This window comes from Neopelma chrysocephalum, unplaced genomic scaffold, assembly GCF_003984885.1.
Source record: "Neopelma chrysocephalum unplaced genomic scaffold, ASM398488v2 Primary Assembly neopelma1_96472, whole genome shotgun sequence".
In the NCBI taxonomy this organism is placed as follows: Eukaryota; Metazoa; Chordata; class Aves; order Passeriformes; family Pipridae; genus Neopelma; species Neopelma chrysocephalum.
Window position 1 is genome coordinate 89,527 of NW_020925118.1, and position 19,862 is coordinate 109,388.

At 42.9% G+C, this 19,862-nt stretch overlaps 1 protein-coding gene across 3 annotated transcripts in view; it reads left to right on the forward strand.

Annotated features, from left to right (window-relative positions):
* ZNF462 (zinc finger protein 462) overlaps positions 1-19,862 on the forward strand; it is a 92,236-nt gene that overhangs the window by 26,477 nt on the left and 45,897 nt on the right. For all 3 annotated transcript variants that reach the window (XM_027708687.1, XM_027708686.1, XM_027708688.1), the window contains exons 2-3: positions 12,857-13,107; positions 13,696-19,181. In XM_027708687.1, coding sequence (XP_027564488.1) covers positions 12,888-13,107; positions 13,696-19,181 — 5,706 coding nt within the window. In that variant the 5' untranslated portion in view covers positions 12,857-12,887. The remainder of the gene's footprint in view (positions 1-12,856; positions 13,108-13,695; positions 19,182-19,862) is intronic.

A 19,862-nucleotide genomic window follows, 5' to 3' on the forward strand; every position in this document is an offset into this window, starting at 1 on the left:
ATGGAAGAGTGTCAGTATTGCTACTTGAAATACTTACACCTGCCTTTTTGTTTCTTATGTATGTACATAAGAGTACATACATACGTATGTATGTATCAATGTACAATTGTGAGTCTACAGATTTTGTTCAATAATTTGAAGCTGTTCAAAAACCAGGGGAATACTTCAGTCTCTGGTCTCTCTGAGAGCAAGTCACTTCTAACTTTAATGACTTCTTTGTGACAAAGGAGTGGAAACCTGAAACATATGATACTGTCTTTTGTCATGCTTTGGTGTTCCATAAACAGCAGAAGGAAAAGTGAACTTTCTGCAGAACCGATTGTACATTTCTCACATAGATACTTTGTCAGTGGCGTCCTAATTGATGTGAAACTTTCACTCTGCATACATTCCTGCAAACAAGAGCCTACGCCGGAATGAATGCTTGTTGCAAGGAACAAGTAAAAAATATGCAAGTGCCTTTTATTCAAATGAGTTTTAAAGGGGAAAAAAGGGACTACAAAGCACATTACATTCTTTCTTTTTCCTCTTCCATAGTTTTAAAGGATCTTGGCCAACACAAATAAAATGTCTCAAAATACTCTTTGTATGAATTCTGGTGTCATAAGATTCGTGTATGCCTCTTTTGGGATGAAAGAAACAGAGAGGAGATTCACCTGACTGGCAAGTGGTGTTGCTGAATGCTTCTGAAGAGCTGCTCACTTAGCTGCACTCTTAATGAAAAGAGATGTTTTGTTTATATATGTGATTGTCCAGGTCTCCTCTCCATTTGTAAATAAAAAGATGCGCCCTGTCCCTTTCAACCAGCACAAATTGAAGACATACAATTTTGTAGCAGTTGAGTCTGTCATAGGTCTTTGTGGTTTAGGTTTTGTTTTCTGGGGTTGTTGTTTGGGTTCTTTTTAGGTTTTTTTATTTGTTTTGGTTTTGGGGGTTTTGTTTGTTTGTTTCTTGCTTGCGTCCATCTTTATTCCTTTGGTAAGAAGAAAATAGATTTCTTTATACAGTTCTGCTTTGAAGTTATACTGCTTTATTTTAAAATTTCTTGAGCTGAAGGATTCAATGACTCGTGGTGTACTGAAAGTACTTAGATGTGCCTCTTGGTAAAGCAGTAAGTTAGGAAGTTTTTAAGTGTCTTCCCTTTAAGTCAGACTTTAGCTCCTTTTCTTAAGAGGTTCTATAATAATCAATAAAGCTAATTTCAATTATGTACCCCTTTGCTTTGGAACTGTGGAACGTCGTACATGTGTCTTTGCCATTACCATAGGGGGATATACTCTCTCTTCATTGAAATTATTGTGAGCCAGACTATTCTTCCCTTGCTTTCAGAACATTATTTCTGAAATTTACAGATTAATAAAAAGGCAAGCTATATAGCTTTTTTTTTTCTGTAATTTATCAAATTGAAAGTTCTGTTGAGTCTATATATGGTTTTTAAACCATCACAGGACTTGAACCTTCTGGGTTCTTTTAAATATTCTTTTAAAATGTGGGGGTTTTCCATCTTTGTTAGCTTAAAATATATCTCACCTGCTTCTATGTACTTTGTGTGCAGAGTAAATGTCAAGGTTTGTTTAGCCATGGAGTTATTTAGACAGAGACACTGTAGTTTCAAACAGCCTCTTTAAGTCCAAAAGCACATCTAACTCTGGGTGCAGCCTCACTTCCAGTTCTGCTCTCCACGTACAGACAGGCAGTGACCTAATTGTGTTTCTTGTGTTGGGGTTGTGAAGCTGTTGGCAGTCCAGGTGTTCCGTCTCCTCCATTCTAGAGAGGGAATATCCCTGGAGCAGTTACTCTGTCTGCAGCTCAAGCAATGGCTTGTGTGGCGATGGGGAGAGAGGGGAACCGCTGCCCACACTGCTTTCCTAAAGTCAAGTGTGCATGCCTTTCTGGTTGTAGCCAAAAGCACAATCCCTGTCCTGAAGTGCCCCTGTCCCACTGATTTTTAATACTGTAACCATGTTTGTAACAAAATAAGAGTTTTTCTGAGGATAAGGTTTATTAGAAGACCCATTTCTTGGCCATTTATCTAATGCTACTCCTCAGGCTTCTCTTTGCTGCTTTTTAGTATTTATGCACAGAACCAAAATCCTGATGGAGCCTGAGATGCCATTGGGCTGCCTTTTTTGGAATTTGTCTAAGAATCTTGGTGGGGTTTTCTTCTATTTGGAGAAGGTCCAAATTTTTGCTAGGGACATACAAAAGTGCTTCCTAAAAAGTCCCTCCACCTTGAATTTACCCAAGAGGCCTCTTTCTTTAGGCCAAGAAAAGCAAAATCTCTTACAGTCTCCTCCTACCTCTTGCAGAAATCAAGCATTTGGGTGCAGATTCCAGGTTACACAGTTGTTGTTGTGTCTGTGGGTTTTTTTGGGTTTGTTTGTTTGTTTTTTCACCAAGAGATACTTTCTGTGTTGATAAACTAGTCTTGAATTGAACTTTTCCTAAGTAGTTTGGCAATTGTTTACATATTCTGGGGTGAAGTTTTGGCAACAACTTTCTGTTTTATCAGCTTTTATCCTGTATCTTTAAGGTGAAGTGTGTCTTCAAAGCAAGAGTAATCTGTTGACAATGAGGACTCATTATTTTGTTCTAAATTTGAATAAATTAGATAAATTAAAATGCTTGAAGACTGTTGAGTTTTAAACCATTAAATGCACAGCATTTGCAACAGCAGAAAAAAATAAGGTGGTGTGTAATGGACTTACAGAAGAGAAAAAAGTCCTAAGAGTTCTGTAATGTCTACATATTTGCAAGGATCATAGCTTTTGAAGGATGCAGTTGCTTATAATCTCAGCCCTTCTTAGCTATAGGCCTTATTACAAAGACAGTTTTAGGCTTTTTTATTTTTTATGGTCCATCTCCTGTTTGAGTATTTCTTAGGAGGAAGAAAAAGAAATTGGATATTAGTGGCTGACCCTCAAACAGCTTATTTAAAGCAAAAAGAATTAAACTTGGACAGAAGAACTCCATTAGGAGCCTCAACCTCTTACTATTTTTGACACAACTGAGTTTTAATACTAGTTTTCTCCTTAATTTCAATCTGTCTGTAGTAGTCAGGGACAAGGGCTGTTTATTACTGGAAGGACATGAAATAAGGTTAAAAAGAGGTTGGTTGATTGGTTTTTTTTTATTATTATCATTACTTTATTTTTGTGGGGGAGATAGTTCTTAATTATTACTTGCATAACAAAGTATGTTTCTTTTATAGACAGAAAATAGCAGCTTTTTTCTGGTTTTAATGTAATTATTTCTAATGCCTCTTTGATCCAAACACTTTCTGACTGTAGAAGTTTAATAAACTTGGTCAATTCATAAACGTTGGGATCCATAATCCTAGAATCACTCTGAATTCTTCTTCTCCCCCATCCTGAAGTGCATTGCAGATGTTCCACTTAGTTTCTTCTGGAGACTGCCAGCTATCTGTGTATCACATTAGTGATTATAAGCCAGTATGCTATTGTAATTATTTTGTACTTGGGCTTTATATGATTACACCAATAGTAAAATCATGTTTCCTGGAAGGAGTAAGTGGATGGAAATGGGGGTTGAAAAGGGGAGTAAAAGAAGCAAGGTTCCCATTTGGACCCAGGATATCGCATTCCAATGTGTATATACTGCATCCCAACATGTAACCCAAAGGAGTCTCTCTATCTATATCTGAAGTTATTTGGGACAAAGTATTTTGGACAGTGAAAGTGTTAGCTGCAACTTGTTCCTCCTTTGCAGCTGTATCACTTTTCAGGGGTAGGACCAGCATCTTGCTGCCACCATTACAAACAGACAGATGATCTTCACTTTCACAGGTGGAAAAGATCTTTCGGGAGGAGTGGCAGGGAGAAGGGTGGCAGCCTAATGGTAATCACTAGTCTGAGATCTGTCAAGTACTGGTCAAGTATATATTGTTTCACCTAGGGCAGAGATGCTGGCTGCCATGCTGCGCTTGAGTCAATGGGCAAATAAAACTGTGTATTCTGTCTGGCATTATAAATGGGTCAGTGATGGATTTGTATTACCTGAGGAAATGAACTGGCAGACAGAGAGGCTTCTGCTTCCTGCCCAGCAAATGTCAAATATAGCAGGAAGCTTGGGGGAAGGGGAGGCGTATCTGGAGACAAAGGCAGTGTTAAAATAGCTAGGGTGTCAGTGGAACTCCTCAAACAAATGCATGCTTCTGAGGAGTAGGCTGAGAAAGCTGAACAATCTTTAGACTTTGTTAATCAGCATTTTCTCATTCTCCAGTAGGGTTCCAGCTGTAGCTTTTGCTTTATAACTAGAGTCATGCATGTGGTGAGTTTGGGTTTGCATGAGGTGAGGTGCTGTTCTACTCAGCTTTGTTTGCTGGTACAAAATATGACTTTTGGTGCTTCGGTTTGATAGGGTTAAAACCACTCCTCTGAATGCTCTTCTTCATCCTCTCCACATGGGTTTCTGCATGAGGTTAACCTTCTAAAGGAATACCTCTGGAGCATGTAAGATCTCAGGATGGACTGAGGGAGAGGGCTCCTTACTCCCCAGGGTCCTTACTAAGCTGAGCTCTTACTGGTGATGAAAGGCAGGCAGTGGGCTATGGCTCACTTGGATCTGATCCACACAGTGCTTCTTTGGTTTCCAACTGCCCTGGGAGTTTTTCTTACTTAGTGACTCTTCAGTGACTACCAAACTGAGCACCAAATTATGGAAGTGATTTGTGGCTGAAAGATTACTCCTCTTACCAGCCAAGTTCAGTCTCTCTCACCACTACTACATCATAGGTCCAGACCAGTAGTTAAAGGAGAAACATGTGTCCAGAAAAGCATCTTTTCGCATCCATCTGTGGCAGATAGTGATAGTCTGTCTTTATTTTGCGTTACATTTTTTCAGTAGCAGGCCAAAAGCAGAGCTTTGTCCTTTGCATTTGTGGTTTCCGAGTGCTAGTGACTTGATTTTCACCTCTGTGACTATGCTGAGAGTGCCTGCTTGTGTTTTAAACCAGCTGTGTTGGCTGGTCTAATCTCAGATCTCTAAAATTAAAATTCTGTGCCCCCTAAAATAATCCAGCAGTTTCTGTGTTCCCATGGTTTAGCTCTGTCACCAGTTTATAAGCTGTCTTTAGCCTCTGTAAAAATACCGTGCTTCTTGCAAACTGAGATTGGTCCTCTCTAAAGCATGTTTGCAACTCACCAGCCACAGCACTGTGACCATGGAATGGAGCATGTAGTTCAGGGTCAGTGGCAAAATTACTTTTAAAGGCACTAGAGGCTGTTTTAAGGGCAGATGGCTATCAGGAGATAATCTCTGTCTTCAGACACAACTTTGCCCTTTCCCACTTCAGTTCATGGTCTAGCAAGGTATGAGGTAGAGTTTGCCATGTCTGATTTGCTACTGGCAGGACCCACTTTTTAACAGCTCTGACTTGTCCTGGCAAGAAAGGGATCTTTGCTGGGGTAGTGCCAAGCTGAGAAGCCTGCTCCTCCCCTGCTCCTTCCAGGGTGAGGCTGGTAATGCATCCTTTGTGTAAAAGCTCCTAGAAGATATTTGCAATGCATGAGAAGGAATTAGGTTGTTTCTGGAGTGCCCAGGCAGAATGCTGCTGTGTTCTTCAGCACCACCTACTGACATCTTTCTCTCAAGGCCAGTACACCGGGGTTTGCACTTCTCCTAACTCAGAGGAACTGGATTTTTTTGAGTTAATTAACTCTTGGCTGGAAATTAGAAACCCCAGACCCACTGCTTTTGGTTCCATTGTGCCATATGGGGAGCTCTAAGGAGCAGGGTACAAAAGCAAGCTGCTTGGCTCTGGCATCTGTTTTCCTAGGCTGGGCCAGCCCACTTGCCCCTTGAACACTTGTGTCTGTGCAGAAAAGCATTGAGCGCTTGGGTTGTGGAAGTGAGGTGAGTAACTTGGCTTATTTCCTGGGAGCATTTAGTATGGGAACCAAGTGGTAAACCACATTTCCAATCTAGAATTTTGCCCTATGCTGTTCCATCTTCCTCTTACACTACTTCTGTTCAGTAAACTGTCACACTTAATAAGAGAGAAAATCCTACTCTGGCCATCTAGTTGTTTAGATTCTCATATATATTTAGTGTCCTTTTGGTTTCTGTAAAGATTAATAACTTGCCATGAAAGTAATTCAGAAGATCAGAAAAACCCATCCTAGCCTTGCTTGGAGCAAGCATTTAATGTTTGAGAGCCTTTCTCATAAGGGAAGTTCTTCATCCTAAGACTCTGTTGCCCATGCTTTGTACCATGTAATGCCTCACAGCTAACCTTCAGAAAGGAAAGACAAAAGTCAGAATCGTAATTTGTATGACACTCTCAGTTTGTCTTGTAATAAGCATTTTATTTGCAATCTGCTTTTATTTTAGAAGTTTAAAGTTTTAAAGTGTCCTTCAGGCATTCGGATGCCCTCTTAATGTAATTTTTAAAAAGGACCTATGTGTGTGTATATAAAGAGAGACTCCAGTAAAGAAAGAAAGAGAAGAAACATTATTTGTGAGAAGTAAAGGTGTAATCAGCATTTATGTAGCTTGAATCCGTAAAGCCCTAGCCCTGATGTGCTTTCTAGTTCAGTTACCTATGTCTGAATTGTCTTTGTTGACTTGATTTCCTTGCAACTAACAAAGGGGTGTAAGATGAAGTATTTCATCTTGGACTTTTGTCTTTGTTGCTGGGGAAGTTTGTAGTGAGACAACTATCAGTTTAATGTATCTGCTTGAGGCTGGAGACTGCAGGATTTTCCTCAAGATGCCCTGCAGAAACTGACTCTGTGCCACTATCTGTGATTCTCCTTTCTTTCATACCATGGTGTGCCTTTATTCTGCTGGGATCTTACAGTGGGATGGCTAATATGCATTAATATTCAGTAAGCATATTTTTCTGGGGTTCTGGGTTTTTTTTCTTTGTTTTGCCTGGTTTTCCCCTCATTTTTTTTAAACTCTTAGTCTTAGTGAACCAGTTGAACTGATAGCAAAGTATCCATCATTTGGATTCATTTTAGGTCACTTACGTAAGAGGTGCTGTGAATCCCTGTTCTTTTCTTGAACTGAAAAAAAAAAATCTCCTGGCAGCTCCTAGTAATGTGTCGCATCTCTTCCATGAGCTGTAGGAATAATGTGGTTCATATTCCCTTTGAAATGCAGAAGATTTTGCAATCTATGAGGTAGCTTTACAGTGATGCATAGTATGGTATCAGATATGTTAAAAGAAGGTGTGTATTCAGGAACATAAATAAATATTAGCTGTATAGGGATCAACAAAGTTGGTACCCTATTTTCCATGACAGGGAGATTTCTGAGAAGTTTGGAAGATACTGTACAAAGAATTATAGTAGGAGGACCTCCTTTTGTGGAATCAGATCTGAAGCCCACTTCAGGTTCAAACACTCTTGCAGATGGCTGGATAAATACATTTTAAAGTGAAAATTAGTCTGTGTCTTTCAGTTTAGATTCTTGTTTTTACTGTTCAGTTGTACTGAATTTCTGAAAGAAGTTCTTTCCTGAAAATATCTTACATTGCAACACGTATTTCCAGGTAGATCAAGAGAAATATTTTTGGGAAGAATGGGTGAGAGAATCACAGATATCAGCTAATATATTTTTCTCATGAGTATAACTCTGTTGAGTGTCAAAATAGAATAAACAACCCAAAACTGGACATCAATATGGAGATCTTGGTAATTAAAGCTATAATTCCTTTACATGAAAATACAAACCACAAAGTAAGTATATTGGAGAGTTGAAACCCGACCCATGGAGTTCTATCAAAATCCAGTTCTATCAAATTAAAAAAAAAAGGAGTGAAGAAAGAAATAGTACTTCAGTTTATATTGTTAGCAGCTTGGACAAGTAACTCTAAAGACAGTGCTCAGTGGACCAAGAATTCCAATAGCTTGACTGGAATTTGGTCATTGAAAAAGACCCACGAGTTAAGTAGGTTTGCCTGACTGTAATTGAGAGTTGAATTTACTCTTTGAATTCTTAATTAATTATGGGGGGTTCCTTTCAAAATGAAAGATGAGGCTGGCTTCCTCCAGTTGGAATAGCTTTCAGGTTTCCAGTTTGTCAAATGTGTAAGTTTTTGCATTACTCCTATGATTTTATTTGTTTAGGCGTCATTTTCCCTGTTGTGATCTCATATTATAAACAGTGTTTAAGAAAAAAAAAATAAGAGGGAAAAAAAGCCCCAAACCCCAAACACAAAGACATCAGAGCAGCAGCTCCATCATACGTGAGCTGAACCTGGCCAGGATGCCAGGTGGGCACAGCTGGAAGGTCCTCAGCACAGCTGTGGGCACTGGTGCCTTAGAAAACCCAGGCTTCTCTAGCAGGGAAAAATGCTTGAGGTGTTACTCTTGGGAATTTTGAAAGCTTGTTTTATCTGTAATTACTTGCCAGGGTGAATCCTGTTGCTGTAATGTTTGGTGGTTTATTTCTGGTAGGGTAGGGAAGGTTGGAAAAAACCTCCAAGACCATGGAGTCCAACTCTTAACCAGCACACTCTAAACCATGTCCTTAAGTGCCACATCCACACATCTTTTAAATACCTCCAGGGATGGTGACTCAACCATTTCCCTGGGCAGCCTCTTCCACCTTGACAGCATTTTTGGTGAAGAAATTCCTTTCAGCTCCACCTAGTCACTGAGTAAAATGAAATCTCTGTGCACCACCTGCATGTTTGATGTAGGGATGAAGATACCCCTGATATCATCTGACTAAAGAAAGCCCTGGAGAACTGGGGATTCATTTGTTTTACATGCCATGTTACTAATGCTGAGCTTGAAGCTCACATTGTGTAGTCTGACTGACCTTTTCAGTTGTGGTTGTGCATGTGCATATTCTTAACTTCTAGAAGCTCTGCTGACTCCATCTCAAAATATAACGGATGGGTAGTCAAACCACAGAAGCTCAATTTTGAGGTCAGTGCCTTGGGCTTCACAATTAATTTTGTATTTTGAAGCTTCAAAACCAAACTTAAACATAATGATTTGTACTGCTTTGGCTGCTGCCAAATTCTGTAATTGCTGTTGTTCAACAAGCACAATTATCTCTTGGTTTGGATTTTTAAAAACCTCGAAATCTAATGCAACTCTGTTTCAGATGTTCTCATGCATTTGTGAGTGTAGAAAAGGATGTCGAAGACAATTTGAGACCACCTTGGGTCATTAAAACTGTGGCTTTGAGAATCTCTTGCCCAACGTTTTAAAAGGTTTTTGCTCATCAGAAAAATGAGAATACCTCCATATTAAGCATTAAGGCCATATATTTAAGAAGAACTTGGAAATGCAAATTAGTCAGACAATGGCATTTTAATAATGTTTGCTGAGGTTAGCACTGCATTAGTAAGGGCATTTTTGAAGTCCCATTATCTGTAGGCAATGTGGTCTCAAGAGATTGGTTGTGAATATGTTCAAGGGCTTATGGAGTTTATGGATTCACTTCATGGTGGTTTTGTTTCATTGTTTGGGTTTTTTTTTTTCCCACACTTACTGTGCTGCTGTTGAGTTAGTAGATTTGGTAACTCCTCTTTCACTCCACCTTCATTCCCCTCTACATTTTCTAACTGCATTATTTGAGAATTTGAAGGGTTATGGAATGTGTTTCCTTAGCTGGCCGTGATGGAAGTGTGTGAATTTTGCTTTGTCTCCGTTGCTTTGGATGTGTCTTGCCAGTGTATTAACATTTGCACTTGAAAATGCTCTTTGCTGGTTGGTAGGTGTGTCTTGCCCAGTGTCATATCCAATGCAGACAAAAAAAGAAAGATACACATTGTATTACAGTTTCTTTTGATCTGTGAGCTCGAACTGGCAGTTTGTGTTTTTAGCCTCCATGCAATGCCTGAATTTTAAAGAAGAATGTGGAAATGGTAGAGCAGAATTCCTTACAAAGTGCTTCATCCTGCTTTCAGTGTGATGCATGGTGAAAACTTCAAACTGAAGCCCATTCAAGCTGTACCCCATGTTTGTTCCTCACAGCTGCAGGAAGGTTAACTACTTCTTTGACTTGGTGCTGCCGTTGTCCTGATTCAAGCTGGAACCCATTAGAGAGTCTCCATCAGTTTTGTAATCAGCAACTATTAATGATATCTCCCAACACACAGGTTGGTTTAAGCTTGTCTAGACAGCAGCCAGCATCCTTCTCCAAGCAGCAGTGTATGCTGGAGATGGGGATGGTGGTGGTTTTTACTTCTTGAAGCTGCCAGGATTATCTTTTTTCAGATCCTCAGTGTTAGTCTCCGTTCTGGTTTTGTGTTTCGTAAGCTGATCTGAAGTTTCCAAAGGAGAGCTGAGAGCGTTTCGCAGTGATGTTTCTAAAGGGTCTGTAGTTTTCGGGGGGGGGGGGGGGGGGGGTGAGGGAAAAGAGTAGAGATTTTTGTGTGTGTGTTGTTTTTTCTCTCTTTCTACACAATGGAGCTTTCAGAGAATCTCTCTACAGCCTTTGTGTGAAGGGTGTGTCTGCTGGCAGGGTTTGCTGATGCAGACAAGCTGGCTGGTGATTAACAAAGGTCATTAGACTTTGGAATCTGGCAGGGGAGTGGGGTGGTGTGTCTTCTGCGCCAAGCAGGAGAGCTCCCCATGGACAGGGCAGGCTGGAGGCCCCCCGCCTGTCATCCCCCCTCACTCCCCCCCTACGACTCCTTCTTCTCTTCCTCCTCTTTCTCCTGGGAGGCTCAGCTGTGTGTCGCTCCTGCTTGAAGGACATCTTGGACCAGTCTTGCTGCTGTAATGCTGTGCTTATGGAATGAACTGTCACATTTGTCATCCATGGGACAGGGGAACTCTAGGTGATGGTTTGGGAAACCCCAGCCTCTGCTAAGGGAAAGAAGGTGCGGCTTGAGGAGTACAGGGGGACAGCAGCAACACGATTTGGAGGACAAGTCACGCAGGAGAAGTGGAGATGTGTTCTGGGGATGCTTGTTTTTAAAGCATCACCCAAGGAGGAGGAGTTAAAAAAAGGGGAGGAAAAAAAAAGAAAAAGGCTGGTGTGCTTGAACTGAAGCTAAGTGAGGCCATGTTGTGCACAGGCAAGAAGCTCTGAGCCTCTGAGTGCAGGAGTTGTCTGAGCTAAAATGGCTGCTTCCAAAGCTCAGAGGACTAGGGCAGCTTAGTGAGTCTTAAAGCTTCAGTGACGCAGGGGCTCATATCTCTTGAAAGTGTGATAAACACATTCAGCGGAGCTGTGGCTTGTTTGGCTGAGATGAAAGGACTAAGCTTGGGGGATGGGTAGTGAAAACTGGATGATCTGCTTTTCTGTGAAGTGCTCTAAATGCAGGAGTCGTCTGCTCCATGGAAAAATTTGTTTTCAGGTCTAATGGACTGTGCTAAAGGAGACGTGGGGTGGGGCTTCACTCACTGCTGTAATTTGATCCAGAGCAGATAGCAACCTCTTCCACACAATTTGGTCTGGTGCTTGCATATAAAAGCTTGAGTATCTCGATTATTGTAACTTTGTTAGCTGAAAAGAAGCTGGTGCAGCGTTCATTTTCTTTATTGGTGGTGGGAGGGAGTCGGGCAGAGAAAGGACATAGTGCAGCCTGCAAAGTAATGTAGGTAAATATGTGGAGAGCCTCTGTGCTCAGACTGTCCGGAATTTGACTTGCTAGAAGTTTATTTTAGCAGGCTATCAGAAGAAGCATTCTTTCATCTAAAATCGTGGTGCAGTACCCTCTCTTGTTTCTGTGCCTTAATGTTTTGGAGCTTTCTGTTCACTGTGGAGGTTGCTTCATACTCCACGTAAAATAAACACACAGAATTTAAAATGCTTTGGGCTGTCCTTGTGTCTTGGACATCTGAAATGCTCGCTTTGTCATCCTTTTCCAGCACAGTTCATGGAAGCTTAGAGAAGTAATTCCTGTGGTAACATAGGAAGGTGGTTCTTGTGCCTCAACACTGCACAGGGTAGGAGGGTCTAAGTTTTTTGTTTGGCTTGTGTTTTGTGGATCCTCTCCTTCATGACGGTGCAGACACATGAAACTCTGTTGCAGGATTAATTGTCACAAGCGGAACCATTGTACTTCACTGTATCTTATGTTGCTTTGTACTTCAAGGTATGCAGGGCTTTTGCATAAATCAAGGAAGTCATAATGACTCTGTGTCTTTGTAACTCATGTTTCCATTGAGCTTTTTCAGTATTGTTATTCCCGTTACTGTCCTTTTCTTCTTCCAGCTCTTTCCATCTCCCAGACTGCTAAGGCACAAAGGTCGTGTCCCAGAATAGACTAAAAGGAAGCTGTAAACATTTTAACAAAGAATGGAGATGCCCTTACAAAGCTTGGTGGAAGTAGGGCAGAGCGAAGTACTCTGCCTTGGATTCATGTGAGTGCGTCTAATCTTGCTGTTAGGTCTAGGTTTTCCACCAATATCAGGAGTGATAGGATGCTGAGAAGAAAGGCAAGAATCTCCCTGTGGAAGCTTTTGATGCATGGTAGTGAATGAGGCAGGAATTGGCAACTCCCAGCAAGGTTAGAATGGGTCTGACAGAGGCAGAAGCCACTGTCTTCTGATTATAAATTTCAGTGCATGACTGAGAGTAACGTGCCGTTTCCAAGCATATGGATTGTGGTCTTTGGACAAGACAAAATTCTGAATAACAACCCTGTGTAATGGAAAAGCCAAGAGGACAAAGTCACTTGTCAGAAAGTTGACTGTGGAGTCAGCAACTTGTGAGCTACCTAGGTGGGACTTCTTGTGAATCTGAATAGATGCCTCTTAATATGGTAAACAAAGTTTGAGTTTCACACTGCTGTATTTGTGGAATCTCTGGAAATGGCTGAGTCATCAAAAGCTTGGTGTTACCTAATTTCGGGATTTGTTCCAATAGCATTGCTGTAAACACATCTCTTTCTTCTTCTCTCCTTCTGTTGTTTTTCTTGCAGAATTTTCTAATGTAAAAGATCAACCTGAACCATGGAGGTCCTGCAGTGTGATGGCTGCGATTTTCGAGCTCCATCTTACGAAGACCTAAAAGCTCACATTCAGGATGTTCACACTGCATTTCTGCAGCCAACTGATGTCTCTGAGGAAAGTCCTACCCAGCCAAGATCTGGATCCATAAATGCTAGCAACCAGACTGAGGTTGAATTTTCTTCTGTAAAGGATGAATTCTCAATTCCAGATGAAATAGCAGGTAAATCTCAACTCTAAGATCTCAACTCTAACCCCATATTTTACATGTGACTTATTTCAGTGTGTTTAAGTTTCTGCCTTTAATGTGGTTTAAAAACTTGCATTATCTTTATTTTTATGTCAGCAAAGTAGATATCTATCATCAGACATATGGGTTCTGACCATAGCTTTTTTTTCTGAAAATACAAGCATAGAGGATGGTTGTATTTCCCATCTTCTTTTCATGTGGTTCTTCATATGGTTTTTTTCCTTTTCAGCTTTTTGTGATTGTTGTTCACTACCATGAACCACCTCAAAATTTTCAACTTTTATTAGTATACTAGTTTTGGTTTTTCCCCAAGAAGATTATTTTTGGAAATTGCCTACCCCTGACTGTACACCACAGTCATATATGTGTAGAAATTATGCATAATGGTCATTTTTCTGACCATTGCCAGGTCTGTAGATCTCGCCATAAGTGAGGGAATCCTGATGTGATTATTGTCTATTCAAGATGTGGTTACATTCTTAGGCATACAGGGTGGGTGGAGGAAAAGCCTTTTTATTTTATTTTTATTTATTTACGTATATACCTTAATTCTCATTTTAGGGCAAAATGCAACAAGTCAGATGGGGACTGGAAGTTACTATAGCCAGAGCCAGACTTTCTATGGCCAGCACATGGCTCCAAATCCTAAACCAACCAGCAAGTTTTTCCAGTGCAAGTTCTGTGTGCGTTACTTCCGTTCCAAAAACCTCCTCATAGAGCACACACGGAAGGTTCATGGAGCACAGGCTGGGGGCAGCTCAGTGGGGCCATCAGCTTCCAGTTCCCTAAATTACAACATCATGATGCATGAAGGGTTTGGTAAAGTTTTCAGTTGCCAGTTCTGCACCTACAAGTCACCCAGGCGCGCGAGGATTATTAAGCACCAGAAAATGTACCACAAAAACAACCTGAAAGAGAGTTCAACTCCTGCTGCTGCTGCTGTGTCTGAGTCAACGTCTGCTTCTGTGCCGGTACAGGAACCCTGCAAGGAGCTGCCTGCAGAGGTGGTGGAACGGAGCATTTTGGAATCAATGGTCAAGCCCCTGACAAAGTCTAGGGGCAACTTTTGCTGTGAGTGGTGCAGCTACCAGACACCTCGGAGAGAGCGCTGGTGTGATCACATGATGAAGAAGCACCGCAGCATGGTGAAAATACTGTCCAGCCTGAGGCAGCAACAGGATGGAACCAGCACACCTGAAGTGCAGAGCAAGAGTGCCCAGAATGCCTCTCCAAACTCTAATTATATCTCCATGAACACAACAGGACGTGAGATGTCAAATGCCAATGTCTCAAACTTCAGAAGCTCCATGGGCAATTCCCTTATCAGGCCCAACTCATCTACATCTTCCAAGTTTTCTTCTGTGTCTTACCCTCAAATGAAGCCTAAGTCACCTCACAACTCAGGCATGGTTAATTTGTCTGACAGATCCCGCTATGGAATTGCTGATATGACGAATTCTTCTGCTGACCTGGAAACAAGCAGTATGCTAAATGACTCCAGCTCAGATGAAGAACTAAATGAAATGGACAGCGAGAATGGCTTAAACTCCGTGGATCACCAGGCCTCAGGAATGTCTGCAGAGCAGCTGATGGGATCTGATGGCAACAAGCTATTGGAAACAAAGGGAATTCCCTTTAGAAGATACATGAACAGGTTCCAGTGTCCTTTTTGCCCTTTCCTGACAATGCACCGCCGCAGTATTTCTCGTCACATTGAGAACATCCACCTGTCTGGGAAGACAGCTGTGTACAAGTGTGATGAATGCCCTTTCACCTGCAAGAGTTCCTTAAAGCTTGGTGCCCACAAGCAGTGTCACACAGGAACAACATCAGACTGGGACACTATGAACTCTCAGCCTGAAAGCATTGCCTCATCTTTGAATGACAGCACAGTGTCTTATGACAGTGGAAATATAAATGGCAGGAAGTCAGCTGGCGTGATGGAACCAGTGCAGCCACAGCAGCAACAGCAACAACAGCAGTCACCCCAGCCCCACTCACAGCATCCATACAAGTGCACGTTGTGCAACTATTCCACCACCACTTTGAAAGGTCTCAGAGTTCATCAGCAGCACAAGCATTCATTCTGTGACAACTTGCCAAAATATGATGGACCACCATCGAATGCACCACAGGAGAGTGAGGCAGATGCTCACCCTTCTGCCAGCACAGTGAAGAAGAGCCAGACCTCCATCCTTGGGCTCTCTTCTAAAAATAACTTTGTCGCAAAAGCCCCTAGGAAGGTCTCAAATGACTTCCCTTTAGATCTTTCTCCCGTGAAAAAGAGAACTAGAATTGATGAAATAGCGAGCAACCTGCAGAGCAAGATCAGCCAAAACAAGCAGCAAGAAGATGCTGTGATTAATGTGGAGGATGATGAGGAAGAGGAGGAGGACAATGAGGTGGAGATAGAAGTAGAGTTGGACAGAGAGGAAGAGCAAACAGAACCAATGATAGAAGTTTCCAGTTCTTATGCACCCCAGCAAATGTGGGGCAGAGAGTCTAATGATTCCCAGAAGGAGACAAGCTTCAGAAGCATGCAACATGACTACAATTCCGCCAACGGAGCAGAGATTGAACTCACTTTGTCTGAAGATGAGGAAGACTATTATTCTGCTGTCAGCATGAAGGATCATCAGACTCCTAACGCCTCTGTTCTGGGGAGCCAGTCCAACATGTACGGTACTGACCAGAACAATGAGAACTCAGAGTTTAGTGACTCTGGCAGGCTTTACTATTGTAAACACTGTGATTTCAGCAACAAATCTGCCAGGAGTGTTAGCACCCACTACCAGCGAATGCATCCCTACATTAAATTCAGCTTTAGGTATATCCTGGATCCCAATGACCACAGTGCAGTATATCGATGTCTTGAGTGCTATATTGACTACACAAATTTTGAAGACTTGCAGCAGCATTATGGAGAGCATCATCCTGAAGCTATGAATGTACTGAACTTTGATCATTCTGATCTGATCTACCGCTGCCGCTTCTGCTCTTACACAAGTCCAAATGTTAGAAGCTTGATGCCACATTACCAAAGAATGCATCCCACAGTGAAAATTAACAATGCAATGATATTTTCTAGCTATGTTGTTGAGCAGCAAGAAGGGCTGAACACAGAGTCTCAGACACTGAGAGAGATCTTGAATTCTGCTCCAAAAACTATGGCAACCTCCACCCCTGTGGCTCGTGGGACTGGTGTGCCAGCTGGTTTTAACAAAAGTGCCACCAAGAGTTTTAGTCCTGAATGTGAAAATCAGAAGGAACCTTCAGTCAACACTGTGGTTGTTTATGACTGTGATGTCTGTTCATTTGCAAGTCCTAACATGCATTCAGTTTTGGTGCATTACCAGAAAAAGCACCCTGAAGAAAAAGCCTCATATTTCAGAATTCAGAAGACCATGCGTGTAGTCTCTGTTGACAGGGGCTCTGCCCTGGCTCAAATGTCTTTTGAGCTGGGGGCACCTGTCTCCCCAAAACTGTCCAACTTGGCTTCTCAACCTCCACCTCCCCCACCACCACCCCCAGACCTCTCCACTGAACTGTACTATTGCAAACACTGTTCCTACAGCAACCGCTCTGTTGTTGGGGTGCTTGTCCACTACCAGAAGAGGCACCCGGAGATCAAGGTCACTGCCAAATACATCAGGCAGGCACCTCCCACCGCAGCCATGATGCGGGCTGGGGAGCTGTCACCTGGCATCCAGAGGCCACCGATGTCGATGCAGCAGTTGGGCCGAGGTGGATCCGAGACCTCTGTGAACCCTCCTGAGAACGAAATGTTTTTCTGCCAACACTGTGATTACGGGAATCGGACCGTGAAGGGTGTGCTCATCCACTACCAGAAGAAGCACCGCGACTTCAAGGCCAACGCGGATGTGATCAGGCAGCACACGGCCACCATCCGCAGCCTCTGCGACCGCAGCCAGAAGAAATCAGCCAGCAGTCTCCCTGTTCACACCTCCAGCTCCGAGCGGGACAAGTCCAAGCTGAGAGCCCTCAAGTGCAGGCAGTGCAGCTACACGTCCCCTTACTTCTATGCATTGAGGAAGCATATCAAGAAGGACCACCCGAGCCTAAAGGCCACGGTCACTTCCATACTGAGATGGGCGTTTTTGGATGGCTTGATAGAGGCTGGTTATCACTGTGAATGGTGCATTTATTCACACACGGAGCCAAGTGGTTTGCTTGTGCATTACCAAAGGAGACATCCTGAGCATTATGTTGATTACACGTACATGGCAACCAAACTCTGGGCAGGTCCCGATCCCTCCCCTCCTGCCCTAGTGATGCCAACAGAGATGAAGACCTACAAATGCAGAGACTGCATTTTTGAAGCATCTTCTATTTGGGATATTACTAATCACTACCAAGCATTTCACCCTTGGGCCATGAATGGAGATGAATCTGTGTTGTTAGATATCATCAAGGAGAAAGATTCTGCTGAGAAAATCATCCCACAGCCTGATGAAACTGGAGTTAGGATGGATTCTGAAGACCAGATAGCAACATCGCAGCTGGACCAGGATGCAGAGTGTGCAGAAGACCCCACCCTTTCCCATGAAAAAACTGTCCAACTGACTTCTGCAAACCCTGCCATCTCCTCCACTCCGTATCAGTGTACAGTTTGCCAGTCTGAGTACAACAACTTGCATGGCCTCCTGACCCATTATGGCAAAAAACATCCTGGCATGAAAGTAAAAGCAGCAGACTTTGCTCAGGATATAGACATTAACCCAGGGGCTGTATATAAATGCAGACATTGCCCATACATTAATACACGTATTCATGGCGTTCTCACACACTACCAGAAACGACACCCATCAGTGAAAGTCACTGCTGAAGACTTTGTGCATGATGTGGAGCAGTCAACTGATATTGCTCAGAATGACGTGGAAGAGACAAGTAGGATTTTTAAGCAAGGCTATGGTGCTTATCGGTGTAAACTCTGCCCTTACACCCATGGAACACTTGAGAAGCTGAAAATTCACTATGAGAAATACCACAATCAACCCGAATTTGATGTTTTTGCCCAGTCGCCACCAAAGGTGTCTGCCTCAGTGGAGCAAGACGTGGTGACTGAAATCAAGGCCTCCCCAGAAATTGCTGCTGAGGATGTTGGGGAAGTCTCTGTGCCAGCACCTCATTTTTCCAGTTCTCACTTAGTGTCTCACACAGTTTTCCGGTGTCAGCTCTGCAAATATTTCTGCTCCACCCGGAAGGGGATAGCGAGGCACTACCGCATCAAACATAACAACGTCCGGGCGCAGCCGGAGGGCAAGAACAACCTCTTCAAATGTGCTTTGTGCTCATACACCAACCCCATCCGCAAAGGGCTCGCAGCACACTACCAGAAAAGACATGACATTGATGCTTACTACACTCACTGCCTGGCAGCCTCCAGGACGGTAAGCGACAAACCCAATAAAGTAATCATTCCATCTCCTCCGAAGGATGACACTCCTCAGCTTAGTGAGGAGCTGAGAAGGGCTGTAGAGAAGAAGAAGTGCTCGCTTTGTTCCTTCCAGTCCTTCAGTAAGAAGGGCATTGTGTCCCACTACATGAAGCGTCATCCCGGTGTTTTCCCTAAGAAGCAGCACGCGAGCAAGCTGGGGGGCTACTTCACTGCTGTGTATGCTGATGAGCATGAAAAGCCAGCTCCAGCTGAGGAGAGGAATGACTTTGAAAAGCCTGAGGTGGAGGCTGAGGCTCAGGAAATCGAGTGGCTTCCCTTCAGGTGCATAAAGTGTTTCAAGCTGTCCTTCAGCACAGCAGAGCTGCTGTGCATGCATTACACTGACCACCACAGCAAAGATTTAAAGAGGGACTTTTCCATACTGGGAAGTGGCACCCGCTCTCAGAGCCCTGTCTACCAGTGCAAGCACTGTGATACGAAATTGCATAGCACGGTAGAGCTGACTGCACACTTGAATGGCCATAATGAAGAATTCCAGAAGCGTGCCAAACGTCAGGAGAGGAGGAAGCAGCTTTTGAGCAAGCAGAAATATGCAGATGGTGCTTTTGCAGATTTCAAACAAGAGAGGGTAAGGATTTGTGTGTCTGGTCTGTTTCTCTGCCCCCTGCTCTGTGCCTGGGAGCCCAAAAATGCCCACTTGCATGTTTTCTTTGACAACCACATGACCACAAGCTAACGAATGACTCAAGAGTGCCAGCGAGCTCCGTAAGTCAGTTGCACATTCTGCTTTAATTTCCTCATCCATCCTCCACATCTCCCTAGGTTCTGTAGGAAACCCTGTTTTTTCCTAACCATTCCTTCAATATTTTCTTCATCTTCTTTCCTTTCCCTCATGCTTCTAGGGGGGCCATTTGTATCTGACAGTTACTTGTTCTTTTGTGGCAAGGCTGCCATGTACTTTGTTGCAGATTCTTTACTAAGTCTCCCATCCCCCTCATCTATGTCCCTCTGAATAACACAGCAGTTTGCCTCTCAGCCTTCTCTCTGTCTCAGTACTTTCTTTCATTGAGCACTCAGTATTAACATGACATGAATCTGTCTGGTGACTGAAGCTTTGGGCAAGTGCCTCATAAGAAGACCAAACCATGCTGCATTTCTTGCCCGCTTACCCCTTCCTTGTGCTTCAGTTTGAAATACGCTTGCTCTAGGGGAAAAGGTCTGCACAGCTCTTGGGGAAGTCGTGATGTCATGGAAGAGCACAGTTTCAGGCCAAAGTGAATGGTCTTCTAGAGGAGCACTCTTATGCATA